The sequence below is a fragment of the Ctenopharyngodon idella genome, chromosome 17, assembly GCF_019924925.1.
Source record: "Ctenopharyngodon idella isolate HZGC_01 chromosome 17, HZGC01, whole genome shotgun sequence".
In the NCBI taxonomy this organism is placed as follows: domain Eukaryota; kingdom Metazoa; phylum Chordata; class Actinopteri; order Cypriniformes; family Xenocyprididae; genus Ctenopharyngodon; species Ctenopharyngodon idella.
In genome coordinates this window covers 16444367-16462678 of record NC_067236.1, presented here as the reverse complement: position 1 = coordinate 16462678, position 18312 = coordinate 16444367, and the positions used below count along the sequence as shown (strand labels likewise).

General features: G+C 36.5%; 1 protein-coding gene across 3 annotated transcripts; it reads right to left on the bottom strand.

The window, feature by feature from the left end:
* Nucleotides 1-3995: 3995 nt before the first annotated feature.
* On the bottom strand, nucleotides 3996-17724 carry gcfc2 (GC-rich sequence DNA-binding factor 2). 3 transcript variants are annotated; one of them, XM_051867641.1, is made up of 18 exons: nucleotides 17370-17724; nucleotides 17188-17289; nucleotides 16957-17094; nucleotides 15556-15786; nucleotides 15374-15471; nucleotides 15150-15283; nucleotides 12603-12786; nucleotides 11438-11561; nucleotides 11226-11286; nucleotides 10945-11027; nucleotides 9867-10066; nucleotides 8433-8577; nucleotides 6819-6940; nucleotides 6639-6715; nucleotides 6449-6515; nucleotides 5600-5746; nucleotides 5379-5518; nucleotides 3996-4208 (listed from the first exon to the last, which is right to left on the bottom strand). In XM_051867641.1, the coding sequence occupies exons 1-18, from the start codon at nucleotides 17644-17646 to the stop codon at nucleotides 4097-4099; spliced, it is 2442 nt and encodes an 813-aa protein (XP_051723601.1). In that variant the 5' UTR covers nucleotides 17647-17724; the 3' UTR covers nucleotides 3996-4096. The 3 variants fall into 3 exon arrangements, with proteins under 3 accessions (XP_051723601.1, XP_051723602.1, XP_051723603.1); XM_051867642.1 differs by having other exon boundaries at nucleotides 15150-15253; XM_051867643.1 differs by having other exon boundaries at nucleotides 15150-15250.
* Nucleotides 17725-18312: the final 588 nt, after the last annotated feature.

Here is an 18312-nt window from a genome sequence, read left to right as displayed (position 1 = left end):
GAGCTGAACACTGTCAAGTAAGCATTCAAGTAAGAAATGTATTCTTATTAAAGCTACTAAAGTTATTTAATTAAGTGCAGTGAGTGATTTTCTGTTTCCTTTTGTTGTTTGATTCATATTAACAGCATATACAGCAGTATACTGTATATTACGCTGCTGTCACTTTAATACACAGATCTGACACATTATTTCTTTCCCTGCTTTTTTACATTCACAGACATAACAGACTGTGTTTGTGAAGTTTGTCATAACCTTGTGTGTATTTGACAGTTACAGTGCAATAAAACATGTAAGAGAAATTAGTTTAATATTCACAGGATGTCCCGTCTGACAGTCAGCTTTCTGTGCACGTGCTTCAGATGTGTGCGCTCAGAAAACCATATATCAGAAGTTTAAACTGATTAAACGCATGAAAATAATAACTTTAATGATGACGAAGAACTGCAATGTCACATGAGCGTGACTGCGATAGAGATGATAATCAAAACCAAACAGATATTTTGTTGGCAGATTATTCGATTCAGGAGTTATACAGGCTCTGCCCTCTTCTGGAAAGCGGGGTGGGGAACAGCAGCTCATTTGCATTTAAAGATAAATGCACGAAAACAGCACGTTTTTCCTTTTACTCAAAAATGGTAATTTACAACAATGATCTGTGAGGTATTTTGAGCTGAAACTTCACAGACACATTCTGGGGACACCAGAGACTTGTATTACATCTTGTAAAAAGTGGCATAATAGGTCCCCTTTAAATGTCCTGTTTGCTGTAACGTGCTTATTGGATTCTTTCTGAGTCATCTCTTCAGAACTGACGCAAAAGGCTATTCCTGTGTGCGTAGAAAGTGTAGAAATAGAGCTGATGATATAATTCAACCTTGTGACTCATAAGATGGAGAAATCTGATAGCAAAGCAAAAGTTCAGGATGAGGCAAAATAAATGTATTCAGCGACTCCCATTCAAATGTTCAGCCTTTGTTTTCACAGAAGTTGAACTCTGTGTCTGTTTAAGTCATTAGGAAGGATTACCACCCCCTCCTGACCGAGACCGGAAAATTTGAATCCCCATCAAACTTTACCCCTGGGATAACCTCTGTAGGTATTTTGTGTAACCAAAAGTACATGAATGAATCAAGAGAGGCACAACAAGGATCGAATGCCTCCGCCTGAGGGAAGGAAGACAAAAGGAAAAGAATATTGCAGTTTTATGAGACCCCCGTCTAGAAGAACAAATACTTGGATCTTAAAACGAACACCTAATTCAATTTGAGAATGCCTGCCAAATCCAAGCCTTTGTCCCAGATCTACTTTTCATGAGGTTTTTAGACCATTTGATCGCTAGTGTACATCCATGTTTGGCATCTAACATTCATGCCACTGCAAATCCTGGATCAGAGCTTTTTGAACTGCCAACCTAAACTTCAGAGAACAGATCTTTTTTGCGATAAGGAGGTATAATTCAGGGCCATTTTAGGTGAGTTCATTATAGAGAAACTTTAGATTCCAAAATTCTTTCCTGTCTTCATGTATTTCCTATTAAGCAGGATGTTTTTGAAAGAAGTCTCTTATGTTCACCAAGGCTGCATTGTATTTGATTGAAAATCAGTAATATTGTGAAATATTATGACAATTTAAAATAATGTTTTATTTTTTAAAATGTCATTTATTCCTGTGATGCAAAGCTGAATTTTCAGCATCATTACTCCAGTCTTCAGTGTCACATGATCCTTCAGAAATCACTCAAATATGCTGATTTGGTGCTCAAAAACATTTCTTATTATCAATGTTGAAAATCATTGTTGGGCTGCTTAATATTTGTTCTTTGATGAATAGAAAATTCAAAAGAACAGCATTTATTTGAAATAGAAATCTTTTGTTACTTTATAAATGTCTTCATTGTCACTTTTGATCAATTTAATGCATCCTTGTGGAATAAAAGTGTCAGTTTCTTAAAAAAAAAATCTTACTGACCCAAATCTTTTGAATGGTAGAGTATATATAAATAACAACTTGCTTTTGCTAGTTCAAGGAGTGTGGTATTGGGGGGCGGGCTATTTTCATTCCAGAGAGAATTTGATTGGACAAAATGAGTGAGTACAGGATGAGTCATCAATGTTTTGGAAAATCTACATTTGATATATAGTTGGTTTGATATCTGATCATATACTGAGATCTGAGATAATCAGATGAACTCCAAAACTGTTAATAGAGTTAATAGAGAAGACAACAAACAGAACCCCTGTGTGTCTGTATAAAACACTTGAGTTCATGTGGCTGGTGTACAGCGCTCATGTGATGTATCATTTAGCAGAACCTCATACAGCATGACGACACATGAAATTATCTAGAACTCCTGATCATATTGATTCTGCTGTCAGATGTGATTCAGCACTTCAAAGCTTTGGAAGAAAAAAAAAAAACTTGTGATATATTGCATGACTCTGATCATTTTGAACAGACTCAATAGAGCACTATTATTAAATACAAGAAAAAATGAGGTTAGCCTTTTGTCACACACCAATTCCACTTCCTGTTTCACAGGCATCAGGAACACATCCATCCCAACAGCAAAACCTGATGATCATGTTATCCAGCATGATTTGAGACTGTTCCAAAGAGCATCCCATGTTGTTACTGAATGCTTGGTTTTGTTGTACCTTTTGTTTATTTCCAGGGCTAAATGAATCTTTAAATCCCAGATTTTCAGTGAGGATTTCTGATCCCTACTGTAGTTCTGTTCCTACTTGTATTCCTCCTTAAGAAGTGCTTTCCTACTAGGTTTTTTTTTTATCCCATTAAGTTTACAAAGCCCACTTAGAGGGAACATTTTTTCACAGCATGAACAATATTATCTTTGGAGTGGAGCAGTTCCACAGGGCTATTGCATATAGTGGACAAAATACACTTTCTCAAGAGTCTTCTGGTTGACATGGTGACAGTAATGGACTCATTTCACAAAACATAGTAGAATCAAAGAGAAATAGCTAAATAAAACAAACCTCAACGCAGTGACGGACTAGTCAAGAGATGAGATTGGCTAAAATGATCTGTGCCAAATGCTGAAGATCTCAATCACCAAATATAATCGATTCAAGGGGCAGCTACGTTTTTATCATTTGCGTTTACTTCAGCTGGCCTAATAGAAAGTCATTCTGAATATGTAAGCTGTCTGAGGATCCATTCAATAAAATGCCATTGTTTGGTTTAGCGGTAATAATGTCATGAGTCATCCTCATAAACTGAAACATGCACAGAGGAAAACAAGCCACAACAAAACAATAAACCTATTTATTGAGTCTCTTCAGTCCCTACTGAGAAATAAAAAAACCTATAAAATATAACCAGGGCTTATATATTTTCTGGATGTGCGATACTTGCCCGTGCGAAACTCGCCGCATCAGTGCCAGTGTGTTCTTGTCCATTTGTTAAAGTCGGCATGAAACGGAAGATGCAATAGTCTTTTCTTCCCAATTGTGAATTCCATCCAAGTGAAATGGCTTCTCCAACAAGAAAAATGCAAAAACTATATAACACCACTAATTACATTACTGAATCATGGATCTATGTACGGATGCAAATGAAGTGGTGAACAGCAAAATTATTGGAACAGGTTTGCAAATGAAAAACAGTTATAATGATGGCTGGATAGCTTCTCAGTTTCAAACATCTGCGAGAGTATTTTCTTGGAAGGCCAACTTCACAACTGGAGTTCTTCTGAAAAAAAATCAGATTCATGGAAGATAAATCACCGTTCATGGTGACTCTGAATGGTACGTCTTTGACTAAGCCAGTAATTTTAGATCCAAGATGAGGATTATTTAAAGTCGAGGAAACAGCTCTTTTGGGATATATGTTCCAGAGGCATGAGACCAATATATGTGGGATGCATAAACGAGTACAATGAGTACCATATATCATTTCATAAAAATAACTATATTGTGTAATAGTAAAACAAATATTTCATTATTTTGACATAAATAAATGACAGTTCCATCGAAGGTGGGCCAAAATAAAACATTTTATTCATTATACATACACATATCAAACTGACTTTGCCACTTAAAAACATATAAAACCTTCTGCCGACACAAGATGGCTGCTACTGGAGAGCTTTTAACAGATCCTCACAATGATATTTTTCTGTTATTGTCCTAATACTGTCGTGTGCCTTTATGTTCTTGAGGATAAACAGCACATCAGATAAAAGTGCTCTAAAAGAAAAAAGAAAAAGAAAAGAGAAATAGTATTAGATCTATATTACAATATACTGTAAATCATTTTACTACAAATTCCATATTCCAAATCATTAATCAGTATTTAATAGGGTGTGATGAGATTAAAATGTGACAAGATTTCTCGTCAAGGTGAAAAGTTGTCTCGTGATATTGCCACGAGGGAGTGAAATTAGGATAGAATATGCCATTGCTACGTTTACATTACGCCTCCAGTGTCGTTTTGCTTTTTATAGAAATAAAAAAAAAACATTTAATTCAGTTGGATAACAGTTGCTTCAATCCCGTTCAGCTCATCCAACACGAGCTGCAAAGCCGTACGTAGTGCAGCAGGAATCAGAGTTCACTGATCACGTGATGAGATGACTGACAAGACCATGGCGGAGGGTTCGTTGCACAGCAGAGCCTAAGCGTCTGACAAATGTCTTATCTTGTAGAATGCATGCTCAGCACCACCGCTCCCTGTTCACAGAGTATGCGCGAAAGCGAAACTAAATGCAAGCACGCATTCAATCGCAATTTCAATAACCCACATTTTGAAAGCGACTCCCTGATGCATGCAAATATCTCCCAAAATGAAAGCTATCTTAGGCTGGTCTGTGTAGTAGTAACCATCTCTTAGCTCTATATCATGCTTGAAGAAAATTTGTCTTTATTTGCACTTTGAATATTGCGAGAGTACTTTGATTATGGTTGCACTTATTGTTTGCACTTAAGACTAAGAGAAAACTGTGTTATTCATTTTTATTTATACTGTTTTTATTTCTATGATCAATTTATGGTAAGGAGTTCAGGTAGGAGGTCAAAAGTTGTAGAAGCTCATAAATCATGTACAGTTCTAAGGTCTGAAGAGACTCATGTGAAATCATACAGGACAGAAGCCAGTCCGCTGAGTTTGGCAAAACCTTTTACAGTGCTTCAGTATTGTTGTCTTTTACTGCATATGATAATTCATACTCAGAAAGTACAAGATGATCAGTTAAAACGTTTCAAAATGCACCTGAAGACTATTTTTCTTTTCATGTATTTTGTCATTGAGGATTTCTTAAAAATACTGTGTAAAAATCTCATCACACCCCTAGTATTTAATAGCATACATATAGTAAAAATAAGTGTAAATGACTGCACACACTATTATACATCACATACCGTGTGCTGCTGGAGTCTGTGTTGTCCTTGAATATTGCACGAGCGGTCTGAAGAAGATGTTTGCTGAAGTTCTGCAGCTGAGGTAGTGACGATCCAGCGTTCACTTCCATAAACCATGAGTTTGGAAAAACATCTGCAATCTTTTTAGAAAGATAAAAGTTAGTTTTATAACTACCTTAGTAGTAGCCATAAGATTAGACTGACACTATAAGCATATGCACCTTTTTGCATTTCTGGATGGTGTGTTTCAGATCAGATTCGTTAAGAATGATTATCATCAAGTAACGGCCAAGAAGTTTCTCCAACATCAGCTCTTTAAGAACAAGTTCAGGAATCAAACCATCCCATAATGCCATGTTACCAAGCAACTGAAAACAAAAAAGATTTCATGTACAAACAATCAGCATGTCACAAAGAAACATTTTACTCTAAATATTAGTTTAATTCACATGAACACATACACTACCATTCAAAAGTTTGAGTTCAGTAAGAAAAGAAAACTTTTATTCAGCAAGGACACATTAAGCAAAGATAAATAAATAAAGAAATATAAAGAGAGCGAGAGCGCAGTTTGCTTTAGTTAAGTGTTTTAATCCACATGCTCGGTTTACTGTTTGGGGTCAGTAATTACACACTGTATAAGTTATACAGTTTTTATTTTAAATAAACCCTGTTCTTTTGAAATTTCTATTTCATCAAAGGATCCTAAAAAATGTATATCAATTCATAAGCAGCACAAATGTTTTCAAAATTATTAATATAAAATGTTTCTTGAACACCAAATCAGTATATTACAATGACTTATGAAGGATCATGTGACACTGAAGACTGGAGTAAAGATGCTGAAAATTCAGCTTTGTCATCACAGGAAAAAATTACATTTTAATAGAAATAGAAAGGTTATTTTAAATTGTAATAATATTTCATTATTATCACAATTGCAGGCTTGGTGAGAATAAGAGACTTGCTCAAAAAAAAAAAATTCTTACCAGCCCCAAACATTTGAACATAGTGTACATTAATGTACAGAAGTGTACAGTCACAACATAACCAGAAGTGAAATGTCATACCTTCACCGCTGACCAAAACTGTTTGTTCTGAAACTGGAACTGTGGTGACCTCTTATCCTCTAAAAACCTTACACAAAAAGCACAATGTCTTTCACACAAAAAACATCCAAATGCAATCTTGCAAAACACATCAACCTTTTAAATTATGATCATACAAAAAATATTAAAAACAAATCAAGATAAAAGTTACTTTTTTGGGTATAGTGGGACAAAGACGTCATTGTCTACTGCACTCCTTAATCTCTGAATAACTGCTTCTACAAAGGCCTGTAGGATGAAATCACAGGTTCATTATATTTACTGACATTATATCCATAAAATTACATTTGTTTTGATCCAAACAGAGTTTTAGTGCATCATAAGACAATACCTTGACAGGTTTGCTTTGTTCACCATCAAATACAGAATAATCATCCTGTATTCTCTTGCACAGTGTTGTGAGGGTTTGAGACTGCTGCGTAGACACAGGGTCCCAGACCAGCTCCACAAAACCTGCCCAAAACAACAAGCAACATTTTAATGAGATAATTAGTTCTGAACTTCCGAACGAATGCTGCACTGACAGCAAGACATTCTGATATGCGTCACGTTTATTAGTCAGCAAAAGTTCACAGGTTGACGTGGGGCTTTCATGAAAACTACAGATTATACTTCTGCATTTTTGTATCCTTGCCCACGGATAGTCAGATCGACAGAGGGTTATTAACAGAACAGTTATTGCAAGGGTAAGGGATTATCACTGAAAATTGTATCGTTCTATGTCTACTCTTTAAAAAGCATTATAGTAGAAATGGAACATTATGGCAACAGATTTCTTGCACATGACAATGTTTTGCTTTGGGTGGAACAGACAGGTTTTCCTCTCCGTTTGGCCTAAAACAGTGTTCGTGGTCATCGAGTTTGAAATGTTGACTACAAAAATGGAGGTTTATTCAGAGTTTCTGTTACGGCATTCTCTTTGCAGCCTTTAGCTGCTGTCTACAACACTCTAGATCCTTCACTGGAAACCGGAAGTCACTTACTCCCGCTAAATGGTTACTCTTTGAATTCTTGCTCCTGGGAACAAATCGACACCATTATGACTAAAAGTTTGCCAAGAAGTATTTCCTACTAAGCAAAGTGGTATTTGACTCTGGTAAGCATATCCATAGCAGACTGATGGGACTGGCCTTGGACAGTTTTCCTACCTATTTGGCAAAAATGAAGACAACTGCCTTTTTTCTCTTTTCTCTAGTCAGGTAGCAACAACTTCAATTTTCTTTCACCTATCTACTGTATAGGCAGGCAAGTTTTATTAAAAGTCTAGCGGTAAAGTACCCCTTTAAAGGATTAGTCCACTTTTAAATAAACTTTTCCTGATAATTTACTCACCCCCATGTCATCCAAGATGTTCATGTCTTTCTTTCTTCAGTCGAAAAGAAATGAAGGTTTTTGATGAAAACATTCCAGGATTATTCTCCTTATAGTGGACTTCAGTGGCCTCCAAATGGTTGAAGGTCAAAATGACAGTTTCAGTGCAGCTTCAAAGGGCTTTAAACGATACCAGACGAGGAATAAGGGTCTTATCTAGCGAAACGATCTGTCATTTTTGAAAAAAAATGTAAATGTATATGCTTTATATAAACAAATGTTCGGAAATGCTTCCGCCAAAACCGCATTTCCGTATTCTCCAAAAAGTTTACGCTGTATGTCCTACGCCTTCCCTAGTGGCGGAAGCACTTAGAAGGCGAACATGTTTTCATCAAAAACCTTCATTTCTTTTCGACTGTAGAAAGAAAGACATGAACATCTTGGATGACATGGGGGTAAGTAAATTATCAGGAAAAGTTTATTTGAAAGTGGACTAATCCTTTAATAGTAAATTACAATCAAATCATGATATTAAATTATTCTCTGAAATATTCTGTTCCCAAACTCAATATAAAATGCAGCAGACTGGTGGGCCTTATAAACCTGTTAGCGTAATTATGTGCATATGAGTCACCTTGAACTTTAGAGAGTATCGTCTTCTCAATTATGGTGGGCAGTGTCGTCTTATCCATGTTCTCAGATTCCTCAAAACCCTGACCATGACAGAATCTCTCAACAGCAGAATACCACGGCAATGCCTCAAAGTCGTCACCTTCTGCCTACATGACAAAAAATAAATAACGTGCTGTGAAATACATGTTAGTATATCCATCTATTAGGTATAATATGAGTGGCAAGACATCAGTGACAGACGTATATATTTATTAGTCAGTTAGTCGCAGAAAAAAAAAACTTGTGGCGAAGTCCGTGAGGAACAGATCGTTAACGACGGGTCCTTGTGGTAATTACAGTATGTCGAGCATGAAATCCAAAAGTTAGACTTCAAATATGGCTTATCATTTGAAACATGTAAGTAGTAGCAACTTTCATGGCTGCTCACTCTCTGGAAGCTGGAGTATAGCACGCTTTTTGCATGACATGGAGGCATCAGCGTGATCACTTGCATTTTTTCCTGACAACAGTGGAAACAACTTAAAATATGCTGTCATTGGTCATACAGATACTGTACAGGTTCATTTGAAACTGTAAAGTGTCTACTTTTATCTGTGTAAACTCACAATAACAACAAAACATTGTGGATTTGTAAAATAAAGCTTTCTGCTGTCTCAGTCTCCCTGAACTGGAGCATGTCACAAAAATGAACTGAAAGTGTATAGGTTACTTGCCTCACATACATGAGAAATTTATCTATAGAATGCTTGAAATGTCTACTTTTAAACAAACCAATTAAAATCGAAAATAAATTCTTTCTGCTTATGTAATCTGTATGAAAGGTGCATTTCTCTCTAAACTGTGGAGATGGCGAGGCAGCATTGTCAAATTAATCTTTGCAGTCGACGCTGACTCAGAAAACACTAGTTTATTAATAAATAATTAAAATGTCTCCTTGCTATTTTTAATAATCATTACTTCTGTCATTGCTTTGCGGCAAGCTTTATGTGCGCTTGAGCGTGGAATAGGCTATATTACGCCTATAAATATATATATAAAATACTCATTACGGTTTAGTATTATCTTTAATTAATTTATTATAAACATGCGATTAGATGACTAATGGCTTAAATGAACGACTAATAGTCGACTAGAAAAATCTTCAGTCGGGGGTAGCCCTAAAAATTACACATCAGACGTGTGATATGTGGTGTACTTAAGCTGTAAAAATGCAATATTTGTAATTTTTGACAATAAGCATACTTAATTGCTACTCATAATTACTGTCAAATGCTGAGTTTGTCCTGATCCACAGATCCTGATGGATGGAAGCCAAACCTCTAAAATGTGGTGTTTCAGATCCAAACACAGCAAATTTTGGTTTCCAGCTCATTTTGAATGTAGCAAAAAATTATCAGATGGAACGTCAAAATAACCATGAATAACCATAGATCACCTTAAGTGGATTCCAGCCAATGAGCTGGTGTCGGATCAGGGGTGCCAGGAGCTTAGGGAGGCATAGGCCAATGTAGGCATTACTGTAAGAGTCTTTAAAGGAGATGCGCCACTCATCAAATCTGAAGAGGATTTTCTTCGCGTCCCAGAAGTCTGTCTGAACATCTGCAAACACTTCCTGAGCCTTCTTCAGTAAATCATCTGAAATTGAATCAAAGTTAAAGATGCAGTGCATATTCCACATGGACTTTAAACACAAGTATTGGATGTGATCTTTGGATTCTCAAAGTATTTCTAGGCTCTGATGCCAAAGTCAGCATGAAACTAGGGGTGTGCACAAATAGTCAAATATTTGATCTGTAATTATTATTCGAAAAATAAAAATACCATTCAAATTTTGCTAAATGTTGCTTTGCTGGCCGCAAATGCAGTGACAGCCTAAGCACGCAAACTAAAACTCACAATTATTACTAAATGCACTGGGTGGTGCTGTGGAGCGAAGTTTGGAATTACTTTGACCAAAATGATTTTACTAAATGACCTTACAAAATGGAATTACTTTTGATCAAACGGATCAACGTGTAGTGTGGAAACATTGTCGGGTGAAACTAAGTTATCATAAATACCACCACCATGAAATCACATGAAATCCAAACAGCAGTTGAATGAGGATAAAGACAGCTGTCCGCCACTGCATTCACAACTGCAGGTAAGCGCAGCTGTACCCCGAGTGAGCCGAGAAGATAACTTATCTGATAGCAAAATGATCGAGAGACATATGCTTTCTTTAAGTTTCGTTGAGGGAGACAGGTTTAAGAACAGAAAACACAAAGCGATGTAAGAAACTTCGCTTAGCACACCGTTATCTTTGTCCTGCAACGTTTGTTGACAGAGCGCATTTCCATGTACTTATGATTAAAGATTACAAGGGCACATGAATTTAGAAAAAATAATGATGTGCATGGATAGAGCTCTTATAATAAAAACTGCAATATTCCATAAGAAAAATAATTGTCAATTTTCATTTCATAGTGACTTTAAAAATGATTTTATTTGTGCTTCCATAAAACTACTCCCACCTCTTTTACTTTGTAGCTCCGCCTCCTGCTCTGCTGTTGGTTCCCAGTCACACGGTACGCACCCAATGTCTTCATAAGGCAAGCTTAGACATGAAAACACAGAGAGAATAGAAAAACCAATGATAAATGACTTTGACAACTGTAATTTAAAGATTATAAGCATCTCAGAAAGCCTCCACAGGCTGTAATCTATAAAGACTCGTAATGTCAGGCTGAGTGTATCCAGTATTTACAGCAATAACATTCAGTAATGGTGAAAGTGCATACATAAGCCATCTCACCTCTGCTTAGTTGGGCTAGAGCCTCCGGTTACGTCACCATTGCTGTGTGAATCAGTGTTATCTATGAGACATCCACAATACACAATATCATATGAATGATTGTATGGAAGTTATGATCATTATAATCATATGAGAGGGCATAAGATGTGAAGCCTCCTCTACAAAATACTTTTGCTATGAAACTACAAGGCAGTATTCAGTAGTCGTCTTACAGGTTAATTTCTGAATCTGTGAGGACTCCTCCAGTACTGCTTCTCTTCTCTGACTCAACAGCGCCTCCGCCTGGTCAATATAGAGACTGTGCATGTCCAGCTCAACAGAGTTTATTAAAGCCATCTGAAAAATAAAACAATCTACTTTAGGCTGTGACACAACAAGTCGATGTCAGAGAACTAGAGGTGACGAAAGCCGATTGTGTTGTTCTGAGCGAAACTGCTGCGCTTGAACACACCACAAAAATGACAACCGACTGCCAACTAGCATGTGTTTTCTATGCCTGTGTGTAAGAAAATAAACATCTATATCAGCAGGTATTCGTCATGCTGAAAATCAGCCATTACAAAAACAGCCCAATCTAAAGTGTGATTTTTTTTTTAAACAGAGACTTTTTTTTTTTTTTTAATTAAAATGGAATACCATCCCAGGTTCATCCATTAGATATTTTAAATAACCAACAGCAGCATTAAATGCTTTGTAACCGGTTGCAGAGTGTACGTTTGAGCTGCGTGTCTCGGCAGCTTGTATAAAACTGAATGCTGTATGAACGTAGCCGTATTAAGCACAAAATATGGGACTGACAACTGTACCTCCTTCCTCAAAAACAACAAGACAGCAGCGTAAGTATTTGGATTATTACAGTGTATTTTTTTTTTACACAGCACTAGAATACGGTTGTCAGTCCCATTTAACGCTGTTGTTGGCTATTTAGAATATCTAATGGATGAACTTACGCCTCGATTGGACTAATTTATTTAATTATGCGCTGTCAATTGTGTTTAAAACTTCACAGGTTTTATGGATACTGGCATGTTTGATACTGTCACTACAGTTAGTTTGAATGCGGTTGTATGCGACTAAACGCAGCCATAGTAAACCCCTTTCTTAATTAGGCTTACACTGCATAAACCTTACCTTTTGTCATAAATAGTATCATTACGTAAAAGTTCATACATAGATTAGTTAGTTATTATTTATTGGTAAATTATTGGTTATATATATATATATATCGGTAAAATAACCAAAGGATTAATCTATTCAGATTACTATTCAGATAATAACAGATTAACCAGTGGGAAAAATAATCATTAGTTCCAGTCCTAATATAATTATACAGTATTACATACATACTTCATTTAGCAAAGATCAACTTTTGTCTACCTTCTCAGACAGGCATTCAAGTAGGTTCTGTGAGAACACGTTCATGGTACGGTAGAACCGGAGCTGCTCATCTGCAGGGTGGTTTTCGAGGCTCTCTAAAGAGCTCTTGGCCATTTCCACATCCAGCTGCATCCTCCTCAGCTCTGCCTCCCGTGCCCTGTGCACCTCCCTCAGCGAATCCAATCTACAGTGAGATATTTTTTTAATATAAATTTTATATATGTATATATACAGAGCTGGATAGATTACTTACAAATTGTAATCGGATACAGATTCAAAATTACATGACAAAAATTGTAGTTAGTGTAATCCACTACATTACACATTTAAGGTAATGTAATCCGACTACTTTTTGATTACTTTTGACCAAACTCATTAATCACATTGATTTGAATAGGATAATCTTGTACCATATTAATATAAAACTACAAAGAAAAAGAAAATATATTCCATTCTTTTTCAACAACATGAAGTGCATTAAATATTATGTTAAGTCAGGGTTTCCCAGACTGGGGTTTGTGAAGGAACTGCAGAAGGTACGTGAGTTTAATGAAAAGACACTTACTAAAAAAAAAAAGGTAAAAAAATATATTTTTTATGTTTACCTGCATGTCATGTGACCATTAACTGACATCAGAGAACCGTGAACTTCATTTTATTATTATTATTGTTTTAATTTTGTTATTGGTCCAACTTTTTGACCCAGTTTCACTGACAGGGCTTAGGCTAAGCCAGGATTAGGCCTTAGTTCAATTAGGACATTTAAGTAGCTTTTTTAAACATACCCTAGAAAAAAGCATTACTGGTGTGCATCTTGAGACAAAACAATGGCACTGACATATTTTAAGATATGTCAGTACAAGTTACTTTCAGTTAAAAGAGCTCAAATATGCATTTTAGTCTAGGACTAGCTTAAGCCTTGTCTGTGAAACCGGGGGATTAACTTAAAATCTCAGGAGGTTCAGCTGGCAAAAAAGTTGGGGAATCCCTGGATTGCATGTAAATGTGAAATGACGTGAATTTCTACATTTTATTATGTTTAAAAGACAAAAGCCTTCCAAGGACACTAATACATGGTTAAATGATTCAGTGAGTGATAATTCAAATAATAATTAATGTGTTTGTCAGGAGTTGACTAGATATGCAATATTAAGAAAACACTTTTTAAAAGTGAAATGATTTCTGTAAATCCAGTGATCAACTGCTGTGTGGCTCTCAGTTTTCAGTGGCTGGTCTGTGTGTGCAGTTCCACAAACCTGGAAGACCTTCTGAGTATAATATAAGCAGTAGGCTTTTTTAGAAAGAAAAATTTAAATGATAAAAGAAGTAGTGGGAGAATCAATGAATAATTTACTGCCATTGTGGGAATAAAATGTAATCATGTAATCAATAAAAACCAAACAGTAGTGTATATAGTTAAAGAGGGGGTGTAATGCTATTTCATGCATTCTGACTTATTTACACTGTTAAAGAGTTGCATTCTCATGCTATACATGGCCAAAGTTTCAAAACACGAGTTGGACGTATGACGGACGTGGACTGTATGACGTCAAAAGAGAGCGGAATTCCTTGTATAGGCACTTCTCTCTGATAAGCGTGCACACGCACATCACCCAGAGCAAGAGCACGCCCATCAACTCGCTTCGTTCGGGATACGGAAGCCGAGAGATTTTTCAACAATGGCTGTGTCCCAATTCAGGGGCTGCACCCTTTGAATGCTGCATACATCATCGAGGCAGTCTCATTTAAGAAAAATAACCATTAGATTGCAACGTAAGAATGAAATTACAGTATTTTACACCTCACAATGAATATCAGTCTATTTTATTACGGTTTTCTTAAATATGACATCCTTGATGACGTATGCAGCCTTCAAATGCGATCTCCGGAGGACGCAGCCTCCAAAATGAGACGCAGCTCCTGTCAACAAAGGAGTGTGTTTTTGATTGTTAGGAAAAGATTACCCTTTTCAGCTTCCCAAAGAACCCAGCGTTAAGGGAACATTGGATGAAGTTTGTTTTTCCGAGGCAGCAACAGAGTTGTGCACGTATGTTTGTTTGTTCCCGGGTATTCGGTGATGAATACTTTGTAAACAAGTCCCAGTTCGGCGCTGGATTTGCAGATCGCGTGTGGTGAGTAAAGCTGCATCAGATATCTGTGTTTTGTTGGCAAGTGCATATAATGTAAACAACACAAACGCTTTTGTTCCCTTTTTATTTATAATGATGTCGCAGCTAGCATGCGATCTCTACGCAGAAGCTGCGCACGCTCTTGACTCTTTAGCTCCGCCTATGGCACTGACGGCAGACAAGCCTCCAGGATCTCAGCTTTTTTCAGAAAGACTCGGTTTAGCGTATCTATCTTTTATAAATATGACAAAACTAAAGACTTTTCGGAGATATGAAGAATGCATTGTTACTCTATATGTACTCAAGATTAACATGAGATTGGCAGAAACTGTGTGTGATACCCCCCCTTTAATATATGCATTTTAATTATTTATTATCCATTAAAAACATTTAAAACGAATGCATTACTGCAGCTTACTTTCCAATGATTCTCTTCTTAATGACATCAATACTGACTGGTGGTAGCGTTTCGGGGATGTCCATTTTCTTCTGTCGGACTGGTCTAGGAGCCTGCCATTCCTTCTGAGAATACAAGGAAAGGTCCTTGAAACACTATGGGAGCGGTGTATAATAAAAAGCAAGTTAAAGTGAAGTTAAATATTGTCCAAAATGGCTCAAGGAGATCTATTCAATGGGTCTCACTTGGTGTCTTTTGACTCCTTTGTCAATCTGTTGCTCTTCCCACATCTGCTGGTCTTCCTCCTCCTGACTATCAGAAAAACTCTCGTCACTATCACTTCCTACAGAACACAAAAACAGAACATGCCATCTATCTCCCAACTACTTTAGTGTTTTAATATACACAAGTAGTACAAGTTTCTCACCCATCTTCTCAGCCATTCGCTCTCTCAGAGTCTTGGGTTTGGGTGCAAACTCGATTCTGCGCTCATGATCGTCCAGCTCACTGTCGCTGTCTTGTTCTTCATTGCTCGGATCTTCTTCCTGTAGGCTTCCGGGAGTGCGGGGTGAATCCAGTGAGATGTAATCTTTCTGGGCTCTGGCATTTCTCCTTTTCTCTTTGGCAGCACGAATCTTTTTAGCATCAGGAATGATGGCTGCAGCATTTGACAAATAATGACATTAACAATCACACTTAAGTGTTAAAGCAGTGTTAAAGTGATGGTGACTTTAAATTTTTTACTTCATTGGAATGGTACAAAACTTTGTGACCTTTCTGGCGCTATATAAACACTGAAATTTTTTTTTGGCTAAATGGTCCTTAAAAAATGGCCACCATAGAAAATTAATGGGGGAAAAAAAAGAAAAAAATATTTCATATTTCCAATTAATACAGTGTATACAGATATTTTATACAGAAATAAATGGTGCATAATTCAAAGGTGCCACGAGATCACCTCAAAATAAAAAATATTAAAAGAATAGTATTAAAACAAAATATAGTACATTAAAGGGTTAGTTCACCCAAAAATGAAATTTCTGTCATTAATTACTCACCCTCATGTCGTCCCAAACCCGTAAGACCTTCGTTTGTCTTCGGAACACAAATGAAGATATTTTTGATGAAATCCGAAGATATCTGATCCACATATAGGCAGCAACGACATTGCACCTTTTGAGGTCCAGAAAGGTACTAAAGACATCATTAAAACCGTTGACGTGACTGCAGTGGTTCAACATTTATATTATGAAACGACGAGAATACTTTTTGTGTGCAAAAATAACGACTTTAGCCAACAAATTTGTCTGTCCCGCCATTCTGCTACGCTATTTTCGAGCTGGCTAATACTGAGCCACCGTTCGGATGTAAACACTGAAGCTCTGCAACGAAAATAGCGTAGCAGTATGAAGGGACAGACGAATTTGTTGAATAAAGTCGTTATTTTTGTTTTGTTTTTGCGCACAAAAAGTATTTTTGTTGCTTCATAATATAAAGGTTGAACTACTGTAGTCATGTCAAGGTTTTTAACGATGTCTTTAGTACCTTTCTGGATCTTAAAAGGTGCAATGTCATTGCTGCCTATGTGTGGATCAGATCAAATATCTTCATTTGTGTTCCGAAGACAAACGAAGGTCTTACGGGTTTGGGACGACATGAGGGTGAGTACTTAATGACAGAAATTAAATTTCTGGGTGAAATAGCCCTTTAATTTCACTAAAAAAGTGATGCTTATTGTATTCAGTCTGTTTTGACCACTGATGTGACCCCGAAGTGAAGAATACCAGAGGGTTAATGGTTACTGAAATGATTTAGTTGAAGACAGAACCTCTTTGTGGTTTTGAAGAACCAGATGAACTTGACATGGTAGAAGAGCTTTCATCATCATCACTGTCAGGAGGAATGTCTTCATCAGAGGTATCAGCATCACTGTCAGATTGCACACTGACATCCTTATTCTTCTTAACTGAAAACATATGAAGTGTACCATAACATTCACTGACAGATGAACAGCGTGAACTGTGCAGTTATTTCAGTTACTGTAAAACAACAGACGCACCTTGTCCGCTGTGTAACGGCACAGGAGAATCCTCTTTTTTCCGCGCCTGAAACACAACTTCTCTGTTGACTGACCGTTTCACTTTAAAACTTCCCTCAGTGGCTGTAAGAATCAAGTTTCTTCGTTAAAATGAATCTATTTACCATATAAGAGCATATGACTGGTTATAATAAAATATTTACCGTCTTTATCGTCAAAGAAGCTGAGTGTTTTGCTCTTTGACTGGTGTTTTATGTCTCTGGACTGCAGTGAAGTGACTGAAGGCTCCTCTGCATCACTGGAGTCAGACTCGCGAGCCTTTGAACTACTTGAAATCCCTCCTCGCGGCAAATCTGCTTTTGAATCTGCTTTCTCCGTTTCCTTTCCACCATCAACACCGCCGAGCTTTTCATTCTCATCTTCATCGCTGGATTCATTTTTCCTTTGCCTGAAATTTCTGCGCGGCTTTTTATTAAACATTTTAAATGCAATCCAGTGTGAACGTGAAATCAACGCTCTGTAATGACGTATTTTGTGCTTCCTGGTCGTCGTTTAAAAACATTTCATAATAAAAGTCCTGCATCTGCCTAAAGAAACCGATTACACATATTTAATTTATTGTGATGTAAAAACGTTTTTATTTTATATTTTGTTATGTTTATAATATAATATGTTGTAAACGTTTTAATATAAGCCTCTGTTCAACTTAAACTGGAAATCCTATCTTCAATGTTTGCTGCCTTATTTAAAAATAATACTGTGAATTAAACTGTATTAAAACTAGTCTTTATACTAACAAAAATGTCATCTTTAGTGTTGTATTTGGTTAAAACTTAGGCGTAAAAAAGAACTAGGACTTAACATTCGTTCTTTTTTTAGCAAAAAAAAAAAAAGTCACTATATGAGGTAAGTTGTTTTTAGAAAAATGTAAACAGTAAAATAATAAACTCAATCATAAAATGTGAAAGCTAGCATTCAGGAATATCAAACCACAAAATTATTATCATAAAAAAAAATAGTTATATACAAAATCTAAAATGTCTGACAACTTTCCCCAATATCACAATGAAAAACACGTGCCCTGAAAACATGGTTCAGTTCAAACCTTCCCTGACCTTTGCCAGTGTACAAATTTTTCATTGTTGA

Coding starts and splice junctions, on each gene's coding strand:
- gcfc2 (XM_051867641.1), bottom strand. CDS start 17,646: ATGTTTAATAAAAAGCCGCGCAGAAATTTCAGGCAAAGGAAAAATGAA. Junction 15,787..16,956: donor TTCTTCAAAACCACAAAGAG/GTTCTGTCTTCA, acceptor CAAATGCTGCAG/CCATCATTCCTGATGCTAAA. Junction 11,287..11,437: donor ACAGATTCAGAAATTAACCT/GTAAGACGACTA, acceptor GATGTCTCATAG/ATAACACTGATTCACACAGC.